The sequence below is a fragment of the Corythoichthys intestinalis genome, chromosome 19 (genome assembly GCF_030265065.1).
Source record: "Corythoichthys intestinalis isolate RoL2023-P3 chromosome 19, ASM3026506v1, whole genome shotgun sequence".
NCBI classification, from domain to species: Eukaryota; Metazoa; Chordata; class Actinopteri; order Syngnathiformes; family Syngnathidae; genus Corythoichthys; species Corythoichthys intestinalis.
This window is the reverse complement of record NC_080413.1, coordinates 38458374-38478525: the sequence shown is the minus strand read 5'-3', so window position 1 is coordinate 38478525 and position 20152 is coordinate 38458374. Positions and strand designations below refer to the sequence as shown.

Genomic DNA, 20152 nt, shown 5'->3' with positions numbered 1-20152 from the left:
TCTGGAAGTAGTTTCGTAACCTGAAAATTCTGTAAGTAGAGCCGCATTTTCCATGTAAATGCCCTAATCCGTTCCAAGCCTCCCAAAATTCAGACATACATTTTTTAGAATGCATAAAAATACATCAAAACGTAACAAATACATGTTACAATTATATTATTGCACAATAAACATAAAGTTGTGTTTGAGTTGTGCATAATGTAAAAAAACAAGAACAGAGTAAAGATAGAGTAAACTTGGGGAGCTGCGCGTACCAGCCATACTGTATTTTTGCCTTTCGTATCCTGAAATTTTTTTCTGTAACAAGAAGCAATATTCTTCCGTTGAGGCGTGTCTTAATCTGACAATTCTGTATGTAAATGGTAAATGGTGTTATACTTATATAGCGGGAGACATTTTAAAGTGGAGGTACCAGCGTAATCATATTTGCACTCATGGATACCCATCGTTATTATTTCATGTGTAGTGCTGCTTGTGTTGAAATCAATAAGTGTTAATTCTGCCAATTTCCATAGGTCCTTGAATACGGGCGTGATTACATGTGCGCCAAGTGTCGTCACATTTTCATGCTGCAGGCAGACTTTGAGCAGTTCTATTCCTTTGTCCCACCGGTGGTCTGTCCCAATCCTGATGGCTGTAATTCATGTAAATTCAGCTGTCTGTCTGGTGGATCTGAGCCTGCTGCCTGTCGGGATTACCAGGAGATCAAAATACAAGAGCAAGTAAGGTTGATGGGTATGGTGGACCCTCATGATATGAGCTCCTCAAATTAGGAGTTTTTCACGAAAGAAAATGAGTCTCATTATGTGAGCATTTTTTCACTACACGAGTGCCTTGACGTCCCGCCAAGTGGAATGCAAGCTCTCTCTTGCTTTGCCTCCCTAACTGTCTCGGCGTCCTGGACGTCAATCCAAAATGTTGAAAGAGCCATATTGGACCAAAAACAAAATACAAATATGTCTGGAGCCGCAAGAAATAAAAAGCCTCATAATGAAGCAACACATGCTGTATCTATGTTAGCCTACCATCAAAATTACTAAGTTGGCTACAAATATACAAATATATAATGAGCCGTAATGATTAAATGTTTATTTTACCTGCATTGCATCCTATAGGGAATGTTGCACCACGTGACTACTCTGTTGTACGATAGCGCCTCAAGTTGAACTTCAACACAATTTTAATGTGTTAGAAGAATGTTTGTGTCATGTTTGTGCTCCTACAGAAACCATATTGAAACAAAAAATATAGTTCCCTCCCCAATCTTTTGCATTTACAAATATTTTTGAAAAAGCTCCAGGGAGCCACGAAGACAGTGCTAAAGAGCCATTGTGGCACTAGGGGGTATTCAAGCATCTCATATCAACAAATGACGCTCATCCTCGTTGATTGATTTTGTATTGAAGTGCAGATCGGAATAATTTGTGCTTACAAGTGAACATTAACCACATCCCCCAGGAAAATGGCGACAAAGACAGTGGAGAGAAAAAAGAATGCTCGTAATTGAAACTGAACAAAAAAGAAGTTCAAGTTCAAATATGAATCCATAGGTAGACATTTATAATATTACCGAAAATAAGGAGACAAGGCACTCAATTTAGTTGAAAAGCTTGCAAGGAGAAGGAGGGGAAACTATACAGCTTCTGCGATCGTTCTGCCTAGCCCCTCCTTCACCTCGTTTTATATGGGATGGCCATTGCAACAGACGGATGTCTTGTCCTAAAAGGGAATGGGGAAGCAAACTGGCAACACCTCTATGAATTTGTTTGGCTATGTGTATGCATGTAGGTGGATTTAATACATGTGTGTCAGCACATTCCAGCAAAGCAAAATTGTCTCTGTTATTGTCTCTGCTCTTTAGAAGGCAATAGTCTTTAAGGCTTCTTCAAGAAAAACATTTCATTGCGAGCAGAAATAAGCTAAAGCATTTCTTTATTGCATAATAATTCTATTGATGAGAGCAATTATATAATAAACATCTTAAGAATTATCTCATCAAAAACATTTCATTAAGCAATAGCATTTGGCAAGTAATAAAATGCAACAATATGATTTTTCAAATGTCCCAGACAGTTTAGTTCCTCAGTGTCTGTGGCTTGTCCTTGAAGTTGACCTGTGGAACCTAGGCCAGTTTAAACCAGTCAGAATGACAAGGCAGTTTTATCAAGAACTAAACATGTCTATAGTCATCAATCACTAAAATGTCTCTGTATTGCAATCAATCATGGGACATACTATTATAGCAATCAATACTTTATTATGAGCTTTCATTGGTAAAATTTAATAACCATTTAATAATTATCTATCAAAGAAAACATGAAAATGCATGTTTGCATTCTTTGTAAGGAGTATAAGCGTTCATGTTCTACAGTCTGGTAAGTGCTTGTGCGTTTATCCATCCATAAATAACAAATTTCAAATACTTTTTCAGATTATTTGGCCTTAGAAATGGTACTTTGAATTATTATTTCGGGATAAAATCTTACAAATTCTTGCAGACATTAACTGGAATTATTATTTATGTATGCTATGAGCACATTCACGTTAAGAGCTTGGTCGTGGAACGGATTGCGCTTGTATAATTGGGGTCCACTCTATTTTCATGCCATTTGTTTTTCGTAATGAGTAATTTCAATCGGCATACCAATAATAGGTGCAGAGGTTGTCAATTGGCAGTATTCCTCGTTCTATGGTTGTGGTCCTGGAGGATGACCTTGTAGACACTTGTAAGTCAGGTAAGAAGCCAAAATGTAAGTTTTAAGGAAATTAAAATGTTATGTAATTGGTTTTCAAAGCCAAAAGTCATAGCCAAAAAATACAAGTATTGGAGCATCAGCTGATCCAGTGCATGTCCTGAATTGGTTTCTCAGGAGATGACGTGACTGTTTATGGAGTGATGTGCCAACGTTGGAAACCCTTTTATGATGGGTCTCGTTGTGATGTTGAGCTTGTCCTCAAAGCCAACAACATAGAAGTTAACAATCAACAGGGTGCTGCCTCTTTACTGACCGAAGATGTTCAAAAGGAATTTGAAGAATTCTGGGAACACTACAAATATGATCCAATAGCTGGTAAGTAGAAAAAACTGTCTACTTCCAATCATATTAATTTGTGTTTTAATGTTTTATTCTCTTTCCACAACCTGTAGGCAGAAACCAGATCTTGTTGAGTCTTTGCCCTCAAGTTTATGGCATGTATGTAATTAAACTGGCTGTTGCAATGGTGTTAGCTGGAGGGGTGCAGAGAATAGATTCTTCTGGAACTAGGACCAGAGGTACCTATCCTTGTCCACTGAAAATATTTTGTAAAAATAATACCAAAAAAATGGGTCAGTGCTCAGTTTGTATTCTTAATTTAATAGAGATTTTTTTGTCCACAGATAATTAAAGAGATTGGAAAATTAGAATGCTGCTTATCACTGTACTGTAATTAATTGGTGTCTTACTGTATTTTTCCCTAAGGTGAATGTCATATGCTGCTTGTTGGAGACCCAGGCACAGGCAAGTCTCAGTTTTTGAAGTATGCAGCCAAGATGATGCCTCGTTCTGTGCTCACAGCTGGAATCGGTTCAACAAGCGCAGGTTTGTGCTATTTATCTTCTCCCTAGCCTGTCATGGCATATCCAGTCAGTTAGTAGAGGTACTGCCCTTGTTACGACGTACTCGACTTACTCGATTTTGATTTTACGACGCCGGAGTCTCGTCCGCCATTTTGTCTCCAGTCGTTTTTTTTTTTTTTTTTGTCGCATACACAGCACCTTATTGTACCTCACAGTATCTTATTTTTTACTTTACTTTATTAATATGAAGTGCTCTGTCCTCACTAAACGTGAAGTTGTTCAGCTTGACGGACAGCAAACAAGGCAATAGTGCTTTTTGAAGCTTTTGACTTCCTTCACTTTTGACAGTTTGTAAAGCTGTAACACACATCTGTACACTTATGTTCAAAACGACACAGTTTTAAATGAAACACTTGACACAAAACAATTGGTGTTCAAACGTCCCTCTAGTTTGATGATTATGTAAAATTAGTAGATTGAATTAGCCTAATTTACATAACAAAAATCCGTTATCTTAAATGCTACGAATGCTAATTTATTTACAATTCTCATTGCAAATCGCTTACACTTTACTCCACAAACTGTAGCTCTGAATTTAATTACAAATTCATGCATAAACATATATTAGCTGAAACAACTTACAGCCTTTTGTGGGCCAAACCAGAGTGCTGTTATCCTTTATCCAGACATCCGAGTCTGCTTCTCAGTCATATAAGGCGACAGTCCAACCAGACCCAACGCTGCCAACATAGGGCAGTTTATCCTCCCTCATTAAACGAAATACAATACTTTTGGACGTTTTGGATATTATATTATTTTGGGGAAACTGAGGGGTTAATCCCGAATTACACGGAAATTCGGGTTACGTCGCCACAGTAGAAACGGAAATTGTTTGTAACCCAGGGATTAACTGTACTGTAGTGGTTGGAACCTCTGGGTACCGCATGATACGATAGGATTTGCTATACAAAGCTCACGATAATGATCTCACGATAAGGCGATACAACAGTTATCGATACATGGGCCAGGAAATCATTGTAGGATATTCTACAAAATAACTAATAAACAGAAAAATAAGCAATTTTCATCCTTCTGCTGTGAATGAAGTTTATCACAAGCAGACGTCCAATCCATTTGAACCTCCCAATTCAAACGGATTGGATGTCTATGGCCTTCAGTGGCAGCCAATGACTGTTAATTTTGGGGCTTTTCACATGATTTTCTGTTCATTCTAGGGCATTTACTGGTTACTTTTGTCTGTTTTGAGTCACTTCCTTTTCAGTAACCCAAAATCAACAGGAAGTGACCTATAAATGCCCTCAGAAGAGTGGCTGTGAATGCTCTGGCTTCAGTACTATTCACTTAATCAAATCAAAATGAACTGGATGTCCAGTGCCAACAAAGGCAGCCATTTAGTTATCATACACACAATTCCAGAGGAAGATATTTTGTAGCAACTTTTTGCTGTCCTAAATCCTCGAAATACGAGGATTTAGGACAGCGCCGCAGTTTCTTTGTTTTGCTGGAAGACGGACGCACGGCAGATTTTGTGAGAGAAATCAACACGGGTTCCAAGTAGGTTAGTGCAGGTAGTGAAAAAGGAAAAACGTCATGCTTACCATTGAAATGAAGATGGAAATGATAGAAAAATATTAGCGTGGTACGCGCATCCGTGAAGTGGCTCGACAATATGGCTGTCGAATGTTTACGATTTTGACGGCCCTTCTCCAACCTCCGTTTGCCAGTCTTTATGAGTTAAGGTGACCATTATTATTGTGGTAACATCGCCAAAGAAATCGCCAGCTTCGTCAGGTTTCTAATCATTTATTCAATAAACTTTTGCAACACAACACGCCTGCTACTGTCCGCCGCAGTTGACGGCAGCAACAAAACATTAAAAGAGAAAGTTAAATCTCTACCGCACTCTCCATCTCACTGTCACGTCAGCTATGTGGTGCCTTCAGGTACAACACGCAAAAAACGTCCACCACATTACAGCCCGATTCGTTACATTATAACAGGAATTATTGTTATCATATTATTCCAATTTTTATTTATAATTAATTTGTTTTGCTATGTGTAATTGCCATTTATAATCATACCAGCAGTATTTATTAAGGATTTAGTATAGGTTTTTTGGGCTGTGGAACCAATTAATGGAATTATAATGTATTCTAATGGGAAAATCCTACTAGACATACGACCATTTTGACTTACAAACAAGGTCCTGGAACGAATTAACTTCATATGTAGAGGTACCACTGTATTGCGATATATCGCCTTTTCGATATATTGTCACACCTATGGATGTCCCGATCGCATATTTTTGCATCCAAGTCAGGGTCCCCCTGATTTTAAGAATCTGTACCGAATCCTGATGCCTGCCTGCAATTTTCTGTACTTTTTACTGTACTTCCGCTATTTCCAGGAGCAAGTATACAACGTGTATATTTTTGTATCTTTTGGCAATGCCATTGTATTTTGGGATTATCCAGAAATACAATGGCATTGCCAAAAGGTAAAAATAAATTTATATAAATTAAGCCTGAATTATATTGAGAAAAGTTACCATTATGACGAGGCTCTACATTTACTTTTTGCATTGGTTGCACTGGTGCACCTAACTTAATGTGAACCAGCACAAAATGTAGGCACACCCACATTTTTCATTGGAGCACTTATAACGCCATACTTTTAATCACTCTTCATAACATTCACATAATTCATATGAGTTAGTCAAATCAAATTCACTCACGCTTTGACGCTCACACTGCCGACAAAAGCGTTCTAGACAATGAAGAATGACTAAACGTGATTGACACATTCGTACCTTTGATCATACAGCTACAGAGCCTTTGCCTGCTAGATCAAAGCTACAAACCTGTCAATCATCGTCGACTGCACTGCTGACCAGAAAGAAACAGCGGGAGGGAGAGTGAGAGGCTGTGCGAGAATGAAGCATAAAAACATAAAACCCCAATCCTTTTCACCCGATTCTGATCCTCTGAAAAATGGGGCAGTCGGCCCAATTTCTGATCATGTGAACTGATCGGGACATCTCTAGCCACACCCCTAATATACTGTCAAATGCTGTAGGACTTACGGTCGCAGCAGTGAAGGATGGAGGTGATTGGCATCTGGAAGCAGGCGCCCTGGTACTGTCAGATGGCGGTTTATGCTGTATTGATGAATTCAACAGCATCAAGGAACATGACCGCATCAGTATTCATGAAGCTATGGAGCAACAGTCCATTAGTGTGGCCAAGGCTGGGTAGGATATTCAATTCAATGTTATTTTATTATTCAAAATGTTAGTTCAGTACATGTAAGGCTAAATATTTTTTACCTTCTGTGCAGAACATCAAGATGCGCTGCTTATAAAAAGCCGGGGTAGTGCAAATAAATTATGTGCGCCTCTACATACATTGTTTCTGTCCTTTCTCCACAGTATGGTCTGTAAGTTGAATACTCGTACCACCATTCTGGCAGCTACCAATCCAAAAGGCCAGTATGACCCAAATGAATCACTGTCTGTCAACATAGCACTGGGTAGCCCTTTACTAAGTCGATTTGACTTGGTTCTGGTTCTGCTGGACAACAGAAATACAGACTGGGATCGCATCATCTCGTCCTTCATTTTGGAAGAAAGAGGTAGGAAGAAACAAAAATACTTACACGATGAATGAGTTACCACAGCACACTTCAGACTAGACTACCGCTAGTATGTTATAACTTAACGATGATTCACACATTTGTGCGTTTGATCGTAGAGCTATCGAGTCTTCTCTGGCTAGATCAAAGCTGCAAATCTGTCAATCATCGTTAACTTTAAGTACAAAATGCCAGCTGCACAGGTGACCAATTCTTTCCTTTATATTCTTTCCCATTCTTTCTTCACAGGATTGCCCTCTGAGAGTGCCACTCTCTGGCCCATGGAGAAAATGAAGGCATATTTCTGTGTAATAAAGCGTTTGCAGCCGCAGGTTTCAGCAGAGGCTAATTCCATCTTATCCCGGTACTATCAGCTGCAAAGGCGAAGTGAAGGCCGCAATGCAGCACGCACAACCATCCGGATGCTGGAAAGTCTGGGCAGACTGGCTGAAGGTAAGCATGTCAATTTGAAAATAATCAAAAACTCCCAACTTTTGTTGTTTTCAGTTGAAACTCCATGCAAAATTATGGAGTCACATAAAAGATCATTAAAATGAGGTGAAGGACCTTTCTTATCAATAATCATCACTGCACTGTTTTAATTATGCACAGCCCATGCTAGACTCATGTACAGAGAGACCGTCACAATAGAGGATGCTGTAATGGCTGTCTCTGTAATGGAGTGCTCTATGCAGGTATTTGAAATCATTTGTAATTTAGGCACTTTTACACTCTGGGAACACATATTAATTTAAGTGTTGTTTTAACATGGACAAGTGGTTACAATCAGGGCGTCACGAGACCTGTCTTAAAAACATTGAATTCATGAATTTGGAAATAATACCTTAAAAAATAATCAAAAAGTATTGAATTTTCATATCTGGGTCTTAAAATTTATGATGTATGCAACTAAGCCTGTCACAATATGGAATAAGTCAATTTTTCATACATAACAATTTTGGTGAATTATAGTATGATAATATCTGACTTCACTACAATCTTGTCTTTAAATCCTTCTGGGACATGTTTAAAGAACTTCACATTCCATTAGACACCAAAGCTAATGATGTCAATGCTTTGCTTGAGTCGCCCATTTGTTTTCTTAAAATATTGTAAATTGTCTTTACCATTAGGGTGGTGGTTTACTTGGAAGTGTGAATGCAGTGCTGACTTCATTTCCTGATGAGCCTGGTCAGCAGTATCAGACACAGTGTCAGGTACTGTTAGAAGGCCTGAACCTGCCCGTCTTACTCCAGAAGGAGATGGACAGACTGGCGAGGTAGGTAATACGCTTACTTCCTGTTGGCATGCCAGTCTTGAGGAGGTAGCCAATTCCCATTTTGAGCATTCGATCTGTAAATGAAAATGTTCTAACTTAGTGAGTGTAATGCACCGAACTATGAACAATCAAAGAAGAAGTGATGCTACAATGGCACTAATGAGGAGGAAGAACTTCATTCCTGTGAAGTCTGTAAGTTTAGGAGTTCTTGACCATGTTGTTGAACAGAATTCTAGCAGTTGAGAAAATGCCTGAAGAAGGAAGGAAACGTGTGCCCTTTTATTTATGTTTTTTAAACCAAGACTGATGTGCAGTGTTGTGGGATTGGAAGGGGGGTAAACTTGTATCGAAGTTGTGGGAACGATTGGTAAAGGCTAGACGGAATTGAGTATTCGCATGTAAGAATTCAGTTTCATACCTGGGAAGAGCACCGCCCTGTGGATGTTGATGGAGAATTACAGAGGTCAGAAAAATCTACATTGTCTCTTTAGAGCTCTATAGAAAGTCACAGTGTACCCAGAGAGGAACTGTGCTACTCCGAAGAACCTCAGGTAGTACAAGAGAAGGACTTTAGAATTGTACAGGAAATGAAGGTGGGCAGCAGAATAGAAGTGATATGTGCAGCAGATGTCATGGAGGACTTCAACATGGAGGTTGGAATGCATCAGGGATTAGCACTGAGACCCTTCCTGTGGTTATGGATAGGCTGATAAATGAAAGTAGATTGGGCTAAGTCTACACTAGGACGGACAATTTTTTTGCCTTTAATTCTGACAGTATTTTATACCTGTGCGCACTATGTTTAAGGTGCGTTTATAAACGCCATGCTCCTGCACGGGACGGCTGCACAAAAAGGAACGGCCTTGTGTGTAACGTCATCGGCCGCTCGGGTCACATCTGAACCAGAAGCTTATAATTTTTTGGCGTTCTTCGATGGCTTCTCCGTACATATTGAAGTGTAAAATTTACAAGCTCTTTTAGTTGTAAAATGGGGAGCAAGAAAGCAATGCTGGCACCATTCACCTCCATTGTTTACAATTCTGTAATGAGTAATGGCATTGTTGCGCTCTGCGATGTCGCTTCCATTGTATCCATTTATTATACGGATAGCCTGGCTATAGACAAGTTTCCTGAGCGAAATATGGGCGGCGCCATCTTGGAAAATGTCTGCTCCGAACTTCCAGTTTAGAAAGAACAACATGAATTGAAGTTGAAGTAGGCAGTGTGTTGACAAAGTTAAACCTGCAAAATCAAGCCAGAGGAACCCACGGAATCTCCAAAAATGGATTCAGCACGACATAGATGAGACGTAGATGAGAATGTATGATAGTTCTTATCACTTCGCTGATCATTCGTGGACAAAATTATAACAATCTGTCAGCCTGTGTTGACGTGTGGTATAGATTGATACGCCGGCCACTTGAGTGACCAAAATGAGGTGAAATTACAAATTATATCTCATTTGCCGAATACAGAAGGGCTAACACGGATTTTGTTGTTACAAGGAAATACTACAAGGTATGTACACAAAAATAGTATGTAATTCTTTTTTATTGCAGATATTGATCGCAATAAAATATTTGGACAACATTATTCCATTTCTTGTTTCATTTTAAAATGATTGGTGCTTGTGCAAAACATGTCGATAAATCACAGTTTTTAAAATTGTTAGAAAAAATAGCATGCGAGAATGTGATATCAGACAGCAGAGCTCCGGAGCGGCTTGAGAGCCTCGCCAAACTTTGACCCGACATTACGCAGACCCTCGGCAGCCTACAGACAAGCTTTCTCTTGCTGTCGTCGCTAATTCCAGCTCCAATAGCGCATCTTAAAGTTGCTGCAGTTAAAAAGCTTGTCGTTGGATCTCGGGAACGAGTTGACGGTCCACCGCGAGGCGAGCCACCGGCTGTCCCAGCCTCTCGGCCGTCCTCAGGTAATTGTAGTGAATATTATTAAAGATAATCATAATTACAATCATCATCATAATAACAATATCAAATGCAACAAGTTGTTTCATGCACAAGATTTTAGCTTTAGTGTTTTTTTGAGCACCGGACACATGAAAATGCAGGGATAGGAAGAACATACAATCCATAACACTGCGGCAACATGGCTACAAAAACACCCGGTCTTTGTGGTGGCACGAGCTTGGTTCTAGAGCAGGACGGTAAACCGAAAATTTACCGTCACCGAAACTCTTCACGATGACCGACGTAATTTTGACCATGTCGGCAAATTCGGTAATTTAATAAAACAAGAAAATATAGTCTTTCATCCCGCTTTGACTCTGTGTTGTTAGGCTATGTTCATTCCCCTTTAAGAAAGCAGACAGTGTGCTTACGTTTGGAGTCGCGTGATTTTCAGGAAGCCAAACAGAAGCCCGGTAGGCTAACGCTAGCGGCTAACGCTACAAGTAAACGGGATGGAGTCGGGCTTAAGTTAGTTTCGCCAAACTTTCACCCGACATTAAGTAAACTCTTGGCGGGTTCCAGACGGGCTTTAACCTGCTGTCCTCCCTGGTTCTCACGATTTCAGGAGAGGATGCTTTCAGTGCTTTCTTCTAGTAGCCAAGCCACAGGCTAACGCTAGCGGCTAACTGGAACCGGTCTTCTGCATGTTCCAAGAACAAGAACCAAGCAGGGTGAGGCAGCATTTAGTTATTATGCTCCTCACCTCTGGAACAAGTTACCCGAACGTCTGAAGTATGCTCAAACTGTTAGCTCTTTTAAATCAGGGCTAAAAACGCTTTTGTTTAGCACTGCATATCTATAACTGTCTATATATTTCAATCTACCTGCTTTCTATTCCTCTTGTTTTTATCTCCATTGCTGATTTCAATTATTATTAGTAGTAGTAGTTTTTGTTTTATTTTTATTTTATTTATTTATTTTTATTCTGTGATTAAATGCGATCTTTTGTCTTCGTTTCTACGTTGTGTTGATTTAAATGTGATTTTTATGATCTTCATGTGATGTAAAGCACTTTGAATTGCCTTGTGTTGAATTGTGCTATATATGATTTAAATGTGATTTCTATGATCTTCATGTGATGTAAAGCACTTTGAATTGCCTTGTGTTGAATTGTGCTATATAAATAAATTTGCCTTGCCTTGCCTTGCCTTGCTACAAATGAACGTGAAAGAGTCGGATAGCGGCTCTAACCTTGTCGAAACAGCTGAAATTAATGAGTGGACTGGGCACGGACTTCATGTAGCAATCATTATGTCGCGTTATTTGGCATCTCTGTGTGATTTCTCTGAAAGCTTTCATGATGGTAAAGCACTCAGCATAACGTATAATCCAACAGTGAAGCCTATATATAATATGACAGTTTAATGGCCACAGCTATTTTTCTGTATGTGTGTGCTTTATTCTGCCATCATAAAACCTTAAATATTTCATTGGCATCAGAGCAATACAGCTTTAATCTGGTTGTGTCTGTGGGGGGGGGGGGGGGGGGTGCATGTATTAAAAAATGTTTCAGGAAAAAAAAACCTGAAACCTTGACGTTAACACTTGTGTTGAATAATTATGTCACATCAGCCATTACCAATAAGTTGTCTGAAGTGTACTGTTAAAGCTGCAAGTCATTTGTGTTGGAATTACATGTTTGCACAGTCGTCATATTGATATTTATAGTGTTGTACATTTTTCAAGTCATACAAGCTGTTATAAATGTTCACACTAGAATTCTTACTGTTTACAAGATTTTTTTTTATAATACTTAATGTTTAGACTGCATGTGCAATTGTTAAATTGAAAGCTGGTAAATAAATTTAACGAGAAACGGAGAAATTTGTATTCCATGCATTGATTAAAAATGTCAAATTATATAACAGTCCGCTTGGGCGAATTTATCGTTATCGAGGTAAATCTGCTCAATTTATCGTGATACGTACTTAAGGCCATATCGCCCAGCCCTACTTGGTACTTGGTTCCGCATCTGCCTTCATCAACATGTTGTCCTCCCCTGTCGGGATGATGGCAGATGGATGCAGTATTTCCAAATTGTCTTTTTTAAGGGATTTTGATGAGTAATGTTACTCCAGCTCCACTGTTGTTTTGGATGGAGAAATTCTAAAACGAAAGTTGCTAGCAGACATAAGAAAATAAAGCTGAAGTACCTGGGAAACTTGTCTATGCTAGGTGCAAGCGCACTCTGGCCACAGTTCCCATTTGCCCACTTAAGATTGACCCCAAAGTGACTGCATGAAATAAATGCATGTTATTTAAATTGTATCGCTAGAGCAAAGTTTCAAGTAACATACCCAATTAATTTATAAGGATGTTTCTTTTTCTTTTTTAACTAGGCTTGGGGGCAGCCGCACGGAGGCCTCCAGCTTTGGGCAACCATCAGATCACCAACATCAAATGCAATCTGACATACCAGAGGCACAGAAGAGTATTGCTGAGCCAGATGATGGTTTGCATTGGTTTGACTCCATCACGCCTTCTCGAGCTTCACAAGAAATTACCTCGCCTGTATCTACATCAACTCAGCAGGACAATGAAAAACCACACTCTGATTTGTCAACCAACATCACCTCAAGAGTGAATCACAATCTTGATTTAAATACTGATCAGTCAGTTACTGAGAAAAGAGGAATGGTTCGGAAAAAACACCAAAAAGTTCAGGAGAATCAAAATGGAATTGACGGTCAACACGCACAGCCTTTAGGGAGTGTGACTCAGAAAGTCTCGAAAAATCTAGCAGGAAGAGTAAAGGAACAACACAGTAAAATCCAACCAGGTGAAAAAGCAGGGATTGGAGAAAGCGTAGTCTCTCTGAATAATACCAATGACCCTGTCACCATTTCTAATCAAACCGACAATAGTGGCTTGGATAAGAGAATTCAGGGTAGCCAAGGGTGTCGAACTTCAACTACAACCATAAACAAAACAATAACAGAGGAAAATATGCCTGTCAAGTTCTCAAACTTTACATTTAAACCAAAGAAGATGAGACCATTAGTCCACCATGATAATGACTCAAATGTGAGCACAATTACATCACAAAGACCTATTGAACCGAAGGTTGGCAGTAAGGACAATAAAGACCTTCCAGAAAACGACGACGGAAAAAACAAACAAGACAAAAAGCACCAGAGTCTTAAAAGTGGAGGCGTAAGAAAACCGGTTAGCTGTGTTAGCAAGAAACCACCTTTGCGTTTTACATCAGAAACCTCAGATAAGAAAAAGCCAACACAAGCACAATCAGGTGGCAACAAATCCCCAAATCATGGCAGAGGGAGCACGGATGGGAGTAAAGAGGGCTTCACACTTGTAAAACCGCCTTCAAGCTCCTTGAAATCAACAGTCGTCCCCTCAACTCTAGCTAAACTTTCAAGATTCTCATTCACTGGCACAACTGAGCCCAGGCCCAAATCAACGAATCATCAAAAGGAAACAAGTCCACAAGAAATAGATCATGCTGAAATCTCAAGTAGTGATTTAGTTAAACAACCTCAAAATTCTGTTGCACATAGTCAGAAATTAGAAAAAATCCCTGAGGTAAACGTATCATTACGCCTAAACTCAGAGGCACAGGACCCTGAGAGGAATGCTAGAATAATGCCTAAATATAGTATAAAACTAACAGAACCAACGCAAGCTGGATTGTATGGTGTAAAACTGGTGGAAGAAAATGTCGGCAAACTAAAAAGAAAGAGTTTTGACCTGGACCCTCCGATTATTGCTCCTCACGGTTCAAAAGGTATGTTCATCAACACACCGCTCTTTGGCTCTGGTGATTTAAATGATGACATTCTTGACACTGACTGGGACAAAGAGGTAGTAAAGAAAGCCAAACTGTAGTATAGTACACGTTCTTGTAAGATATTCAGCAGTTGGCCATTAGATGGAAACCTTCATCCACTGTAAATCCTCAATGTTCCACTCATGCTGTTTCACACAGCCTGTGTTGCTTGGCGGGGCTTTTTTCACTTGCCTAGCAGTGTTTTTTGCTTCTGCTGTAATTCAATGTCTTTTACTACACGACACAATATTGCTGATGTCCTGGTATTGTACTCTTCACTTTCTAGTCACCAAATGAATCAAAATAGGTAGAAGAGTAATTAATATCCAATTCGTTCTGTCAGTCTGGGTCAATTGGTTTGATCATTTAAACATTCGTAGTATTTTGAGTTAGATCTTTGCCCTGTAAATGTCCAATGTAAATCTTATAATTTTCAAACAAAGAATTGACTTTTGGATTTACACAGTATAGCCAAACCATGGTGAATTAGAGTGGAATGACTGCACTGGGCCCTCACTGCGAAGCAATGTTGACAGTGTTGTGCTAATTGGATTTGGATAGTAATATTACATCAAAAGACATCAGCCACTGCTTTAAAATGGCAGTAATTAGGTCTTTCTTTAACACAGGGCGATTGGGGAGTGGGATTAAGAGTGCAGTATGTAATGTGACACACGTAGTGAAATTCAATGTAAAACTGAAAATGCAATTCATCCCACAACTGTTGATAGTAATAAATTGTTTTTATATGGAAGTTGTTTTTTTCTTCAGTATTTGCTGAATTGAATTGCCAGCATTGTGGCCTATTTCTTCAACCCCTAGCAAAAAGTATGGAATCACCAGTCTTGGACGAGCACTCACTCAGACATTTTATCATGTAGAACAAACTCGTATAAAAAGCTTGAAAAAATAATGAATTAATTCAAAAGTGCGACTCTTTAGCATTCAGAAACATTAAAAGAAATTAATAAAAAAACATTGTCCTGGTCAGTAAATCTTTCATAGAACAAGTGCAGGGAAATATATATGGAATCACTCCATTCTGAGGAAAAAAATTGGAATCATGAGAAACAAACTAAGAAATAACAATCTAAACACATCTCTAGTATTTAGTAGCACCATCTCTGGCTTTTATGACAGCTTGCAGTCTCTGACGCATGGACTTGATGAGTATTCTTCATCAATTTGGTGCCAACTCTCTTTGATTGCAGTTGCCAGATCATTCTTGCAGGTCGGAGGCTTGCTGTGCACCATTTTTTTTTTTTCAATTTCCACCACAGGTTTTCAATAGGGTTGAGATCTGGGCTGTTTGCAGGCCATGACATTGACTAGATGAGTCTTTCTTCAAGGAATGCTTTCACAGTTTTGCTCTGTGGCATGATGCATTGTCATCTTGGAAAATGACAAACATGCTCATACTGAAGTAATAGTGATATTTTATTTATATTTTATTTTTTGGGCAGGTTGATGGACCTGCTAGTTTCGGTGCAAACTCGGGTTTGTTTTGTCCCCCCCATACTTGGGGTCTTTTGTTATAAAGTATAAAGTTTTCAATATGGGGTTTTCACAGTCATGGGGATCATTATGCTATTACTTTAGCGGGTGAGGGATTAGAGTTAAGCTCTATCTGGAAGTTTTAGAGTTAGTTAGGGAAGGTGTGCTGTTTACTCTGACAGCTAGTTTCGCCTTAGGGGTTCGAGGAGGGTTAAGGGGTTGGGGTTTCACTCACAGCAATATTGTCATTTGCTGTCACTTTGTCATTAATGCTGTCAAACTGTTACTATATTTTTTGGGTTTAATGCTGACTACTGTCTATATAACATTACACAGAGGAGCGTCATGAACAGCGACCATGATCTGGTAAGCTGGAACGTTAAAGGCCTTAACCACCCGGTTAAGAGAAAGAAAGTATTGGTCCACCTGAAACGAATGAGGACTGCAGTCGCCTTTCTTCAAGAAACCCATCTTCGAAGGTCAGATCATTCCCGTCTGAGAGGTGAGTGGGTGGGGCAGCTCTTCCATTCGACCTTTCAAGCTAAAGCAAGAGGGGCAGCCATATTGATAAATAAAAATATATTTTTTACTCCCACTGGAGTCATAGCGGACCCAAATGGCCGATACATTATAGTACAGGGTAGCCTTTATAATTTAAAGGTAATTTTAGCTAGTGTCTATGCTCCAAATCTGGATGACGCCCAGTTTTTCGTACGACTTATTCAATTGCTCCCTGATGTCAACTCCCATTTACTTATAATGGGTGGAGACTTTAACCTTTGTTTGGATCCTTTGCTCGATAGGTCGTCACATAAGCCTGGCAGGGTTGCATCCAAATCAGCTTCTTACCTTCAATCTTGTTTTTTAGAACTTGGCATTTCTGATATATGGCGTTTTTTACATCCAAAAGATAGGGAATATTCTTTTTTTTCACATGTACATCATACATACAGCAGAATAGACTATTTCTTTACAGATAATAGACTAATATCCAATGTTCGCTCCTGTGAATACCAAACTATAGTTATTTCAGATCATGCACCCCTTGTGCTGAAGTTGAATTTACCGGAAGCAGGTGCTACCAGCAGGAATTGGAGGTTTAACTCACTTTTACTAGCAGATGAGGTTTTTGTAAATTTTCTTTCTGATCAGATTACGCTGTTTTTAGATATCAATACCACCCCTGAGGTTTCTTTTTCAGTAATTTGGGAGGCACTCAAGGCCTATTTACGGGGCCAAACCATTTCTTATATGGCTGCCAAAAGGAGAAAAACCAATGCAAAACTTTTAGACTTGGACCGGAGAATAGCAGACCTTGATAATACTTATGCACAATCTCCATCTCCTGCTCTGTATAAAGAGCGACTTCGTCTCAAATCAGAATATGACTGTGTTTCGTCATACTTTGTGGAGAATCTGCTGAATAGGAGTAGAAGTAATTTTTATGAACATGGGGACAAAGTGGGCTCAATTTTGGCTAGGCAACTAAAGGGTGTTAAATCAAAATTCACTATCACCGGCATCACGTTGGATGGTAAAATTATTACGGATCAGCCGGGAATTAATACAGCTTTTAAGGATTATTATAGTGAATTATATACTTCAGAGGCTCCCAGGGACACAGAGGCCATGCTAAGTTTTTTTAAGGATTTGGAATCTCGACAGATATCTCCCGAAATAGTCTCAGAATTGGATAAGCCGGTGACTCAGCAAGAAGTTGGGAATGCCATAGCCGGGCTCCAAATTGGGAAAGCGCCTGGTTTAGATGGTTTCCCCAGTGGGTTTTATTTAAAATTTGCTCGGCAGTTGACTCCCATTCTGACGGCTGTGTATGGCGAGTCCCTTTCCTCAGGTTACCTTCCACCTACTTTAAATCAAGCTTGCATTACATTGTTAGCGAAAAAAGATAAAGATCCATTGGAACTTGGATCTTACAGGCCTATTTCTCTTTTAAATACAGACTACAAAATACTAGCTAAAGTACTTGCGCATCGCTTGGAGTCTGTTTTACCAAATATTATAACCCATGATCAGACGGGCTTTGTTCAACATAGACGTTCCTTTTTCAATATCCGTCGGTTATTTAACATAATTTACACTCCTAGCCAGTCTGCCTCTGAATGTGTTATAGCTATGGATGCCGAAAAGGCTTTTGACAGGGTGGAATGGAACTATATGTTCGAGACGTTAAAACAGTTTGGATTTGGGGCTACATTTATATCTTGGATTAGATTATTATATTCCAGACCTGTGGCTAAGGTTTTAACTAATAATGAGCTTTCAGAGCCATTTAATTTATATCGTGGGACACGTCAAGGTTGCCCTCTAAGCCCTCTGCTTTTTGTTTTGGCCATTGAACCTCTTGCAGTTGCTATTAGATCTAACCGATATATAACAGGAATAAATAGAGGAGGCATAGAACATAAAGTTTCATTATACGCTGACGACTTACTCCTTTACATATCTAACTCACAAAGTTCGATTCCACCTGCTCTTGACCTGCTACAACGATTCGGCAGATTCTCAGGTTACAAGCTCAATCTCCATAAGAGTGAATTGATGCCTTTAGATGTTCACAAATTTGAAATTGGTGATGTCAGCCTGCCTTTTAAAGTGAATACTAGTAGCTTTAATTACTTGGGAATATCGGTAACCAAGCAATATAAGGCACTCCGTGAGCATAATTTTGACAGGCTTTTGGTCAGGACTAAGACTGACCTGGCTAATTGGTCACTGCTGCATACCTCACTAGCAGCACGCGTTAATGCTGTCAAGATGACGGTATTGCCCAGATATTTATACTTGTTTCAATGTTTGCCTATTTTCATTCCTGTTTCATATTTTAAAAAATTGGATTCAATTATTTCTTCTTATATATGGAATAATAAACAGCCACGTTTACGTAAAGAATTCCTGCAAGGGGCTAAAAGCGACGGCGGTTTGGCTCTTCCTAATTTTCAGTTGTATTACTGGGCCGCAAATCTAAATTGTATGGCATATTGGTTATATTACCATCTTAAGGAGAATGGTCCCGCTTGGGTGCAGATGGAAGCTTGTGCATGTCTCCCAAATTCATTAGCCGCCTTGTGTGGTGCGCCACTGCCCTTGAAAGTTGGGGTATCAGGAAATAACCCAGTTTTATCTCACTCCCTTCGGATACTATCTCAATTTAGGAAAAAAAATGGTGTAGTTGGTACTTGTCTTTTTAGCCCAGTGGCATCGAATCATTTTTTGGTCCCCTCAACAGTCGATAAAGCCTTTCATTTGTGGTCCAGCCTGGGTCTTACACGTTTAAATGACCTTTTTGTGGATGATATTTTTGCCTCTTTCGCACAGCTAGTCCAAAGATTTAATATTCCTAACTCTCATCATTTTAGATATCTGCAACTTAGAAGCTTCGTTAAGAGTATTATATCGCTTTTCCCAAATAAACCTCCTACAACAGTTTTAGATGATGTTATGTCTTTAGATCCGACAGAGAAAGGGGGAATTAAGCGCATTTTTAATCTAATTTCTAATAAGGTAGCTCCGTCCTTATCCAGAATCAAAGACCTGTGGGCACGGGATCTTCAAACACCAATCGGAGAGGGACTGTGGTCTAAGGTTTTGGGTAGGGTACATAATTCATCTATGTGCGCTCGTCATGTTCTGATTCAATTTAAGGTAGTACACCGGGTACACTATTCTAAGGTAAGATTGTCCAGAATCTTTCCAGAAATCAGCCCTTTGTGTGATAGGTGCAAGCTGGCGGATGCAACACTGATCCATATGTTTTGGTTATGTCCCAGCTTAGAAATATTTTGGAAGGGTATTTTTGAAGCCCTCTCCCTCGTGTTAGGGGTCGGAATCACTCCTGATCCTATAATATCAATATTTGGAGTTTTACCGGAGGGTCTGTGGCTGCCTACTTGGGGGTGTAGGGTTATTGCTTTTACCACCCTTTTGGCGCGACGTTTAGTTCTTTTGAGGTGGAAGGAGGCTGCCCCACCCACAACTTCGCATTGGATAAGGGATGTGCTGATGAATCTTAGGCTCGAGAAAATCAGATATATTCTTCGCGGTTCTGAAAAGAAATTTTATAATACATGGGGACCTTTTCTTTCATTCTTTGACAACACCACTACACAAGTGCAGGAATGACATATGCACTGTTATATTGCTAATTTAGCCATGGGGGATGGGCAACGGTACGGTCGCTTTCCATGCTGCTCCTATTTGGTGGGACATTTGAATGTATTGCACTGTATTTTTATTCCGTAACCACTATGTATCGAAGTGATGGCACGGAAGAACTTTCTATGACTCTCTGGACATTTACGATTAGACATAGACTTCATGGTTGTTTGTGTTGGATAACTTAGAGTGAAACAATTTTTTTTTTTTTTTTTTTTTTTTTAATTTATTTATTATTATTA

The 20152-nt window shown here is 39.4% G+C and overlaps 1 protein-coding gene across 2 annotated transcripts in view; it reads left to right on the top strand.

Moving 5' to 3' along the window:
- The window catches only part of mcm9 (minichromosome maintenance 9 homologous recombination repair factor), a 29565-nt gene extending 14580 nt beyond the window's left edge, over positions 1-14985 (top strand). For both annotated transcript variants that reach the window (XM_057821997.1, XM_057821995.1), the window contains 11 exons: positions 516-722; positions 2654-2735; positions 2871-3071; positions 3149-3274; positions 3462-3581; positions 6656-6830; positions 7008-7210; positions 7460-7663; positions 7823-7905; positions 8344-8489; positions 12799-14985. In XM_057821997.1, coding sequence (XP_057677980.1) covers positions 516-722; positions 2654-2735; positions 2871-3071; positions 3149-3274; positions 3462-3581; positions 6656-6830; positions 7008-7210; positions 7460-7663; positions 7823-7905; positions 8344-8489; positions 12799-14302 — 3051 coding nt within the window. In that variant the 3' untranslated portion in view covers positions 14303-14985. The remainder of the gene's footprint in view (positions 1-515; positions 723-2653; positions 2736-2870; positions 3072-3148; positions 3275-3461; positions 3582-6655; positions 6831-7007; positions 7211-7459; positions 7664-7822; positions 7906-8343; positions 8490-12798) is intronic.
- The last annotated feature ends 5167 nt before the right edge of the window (positions 14986-20152 follow it).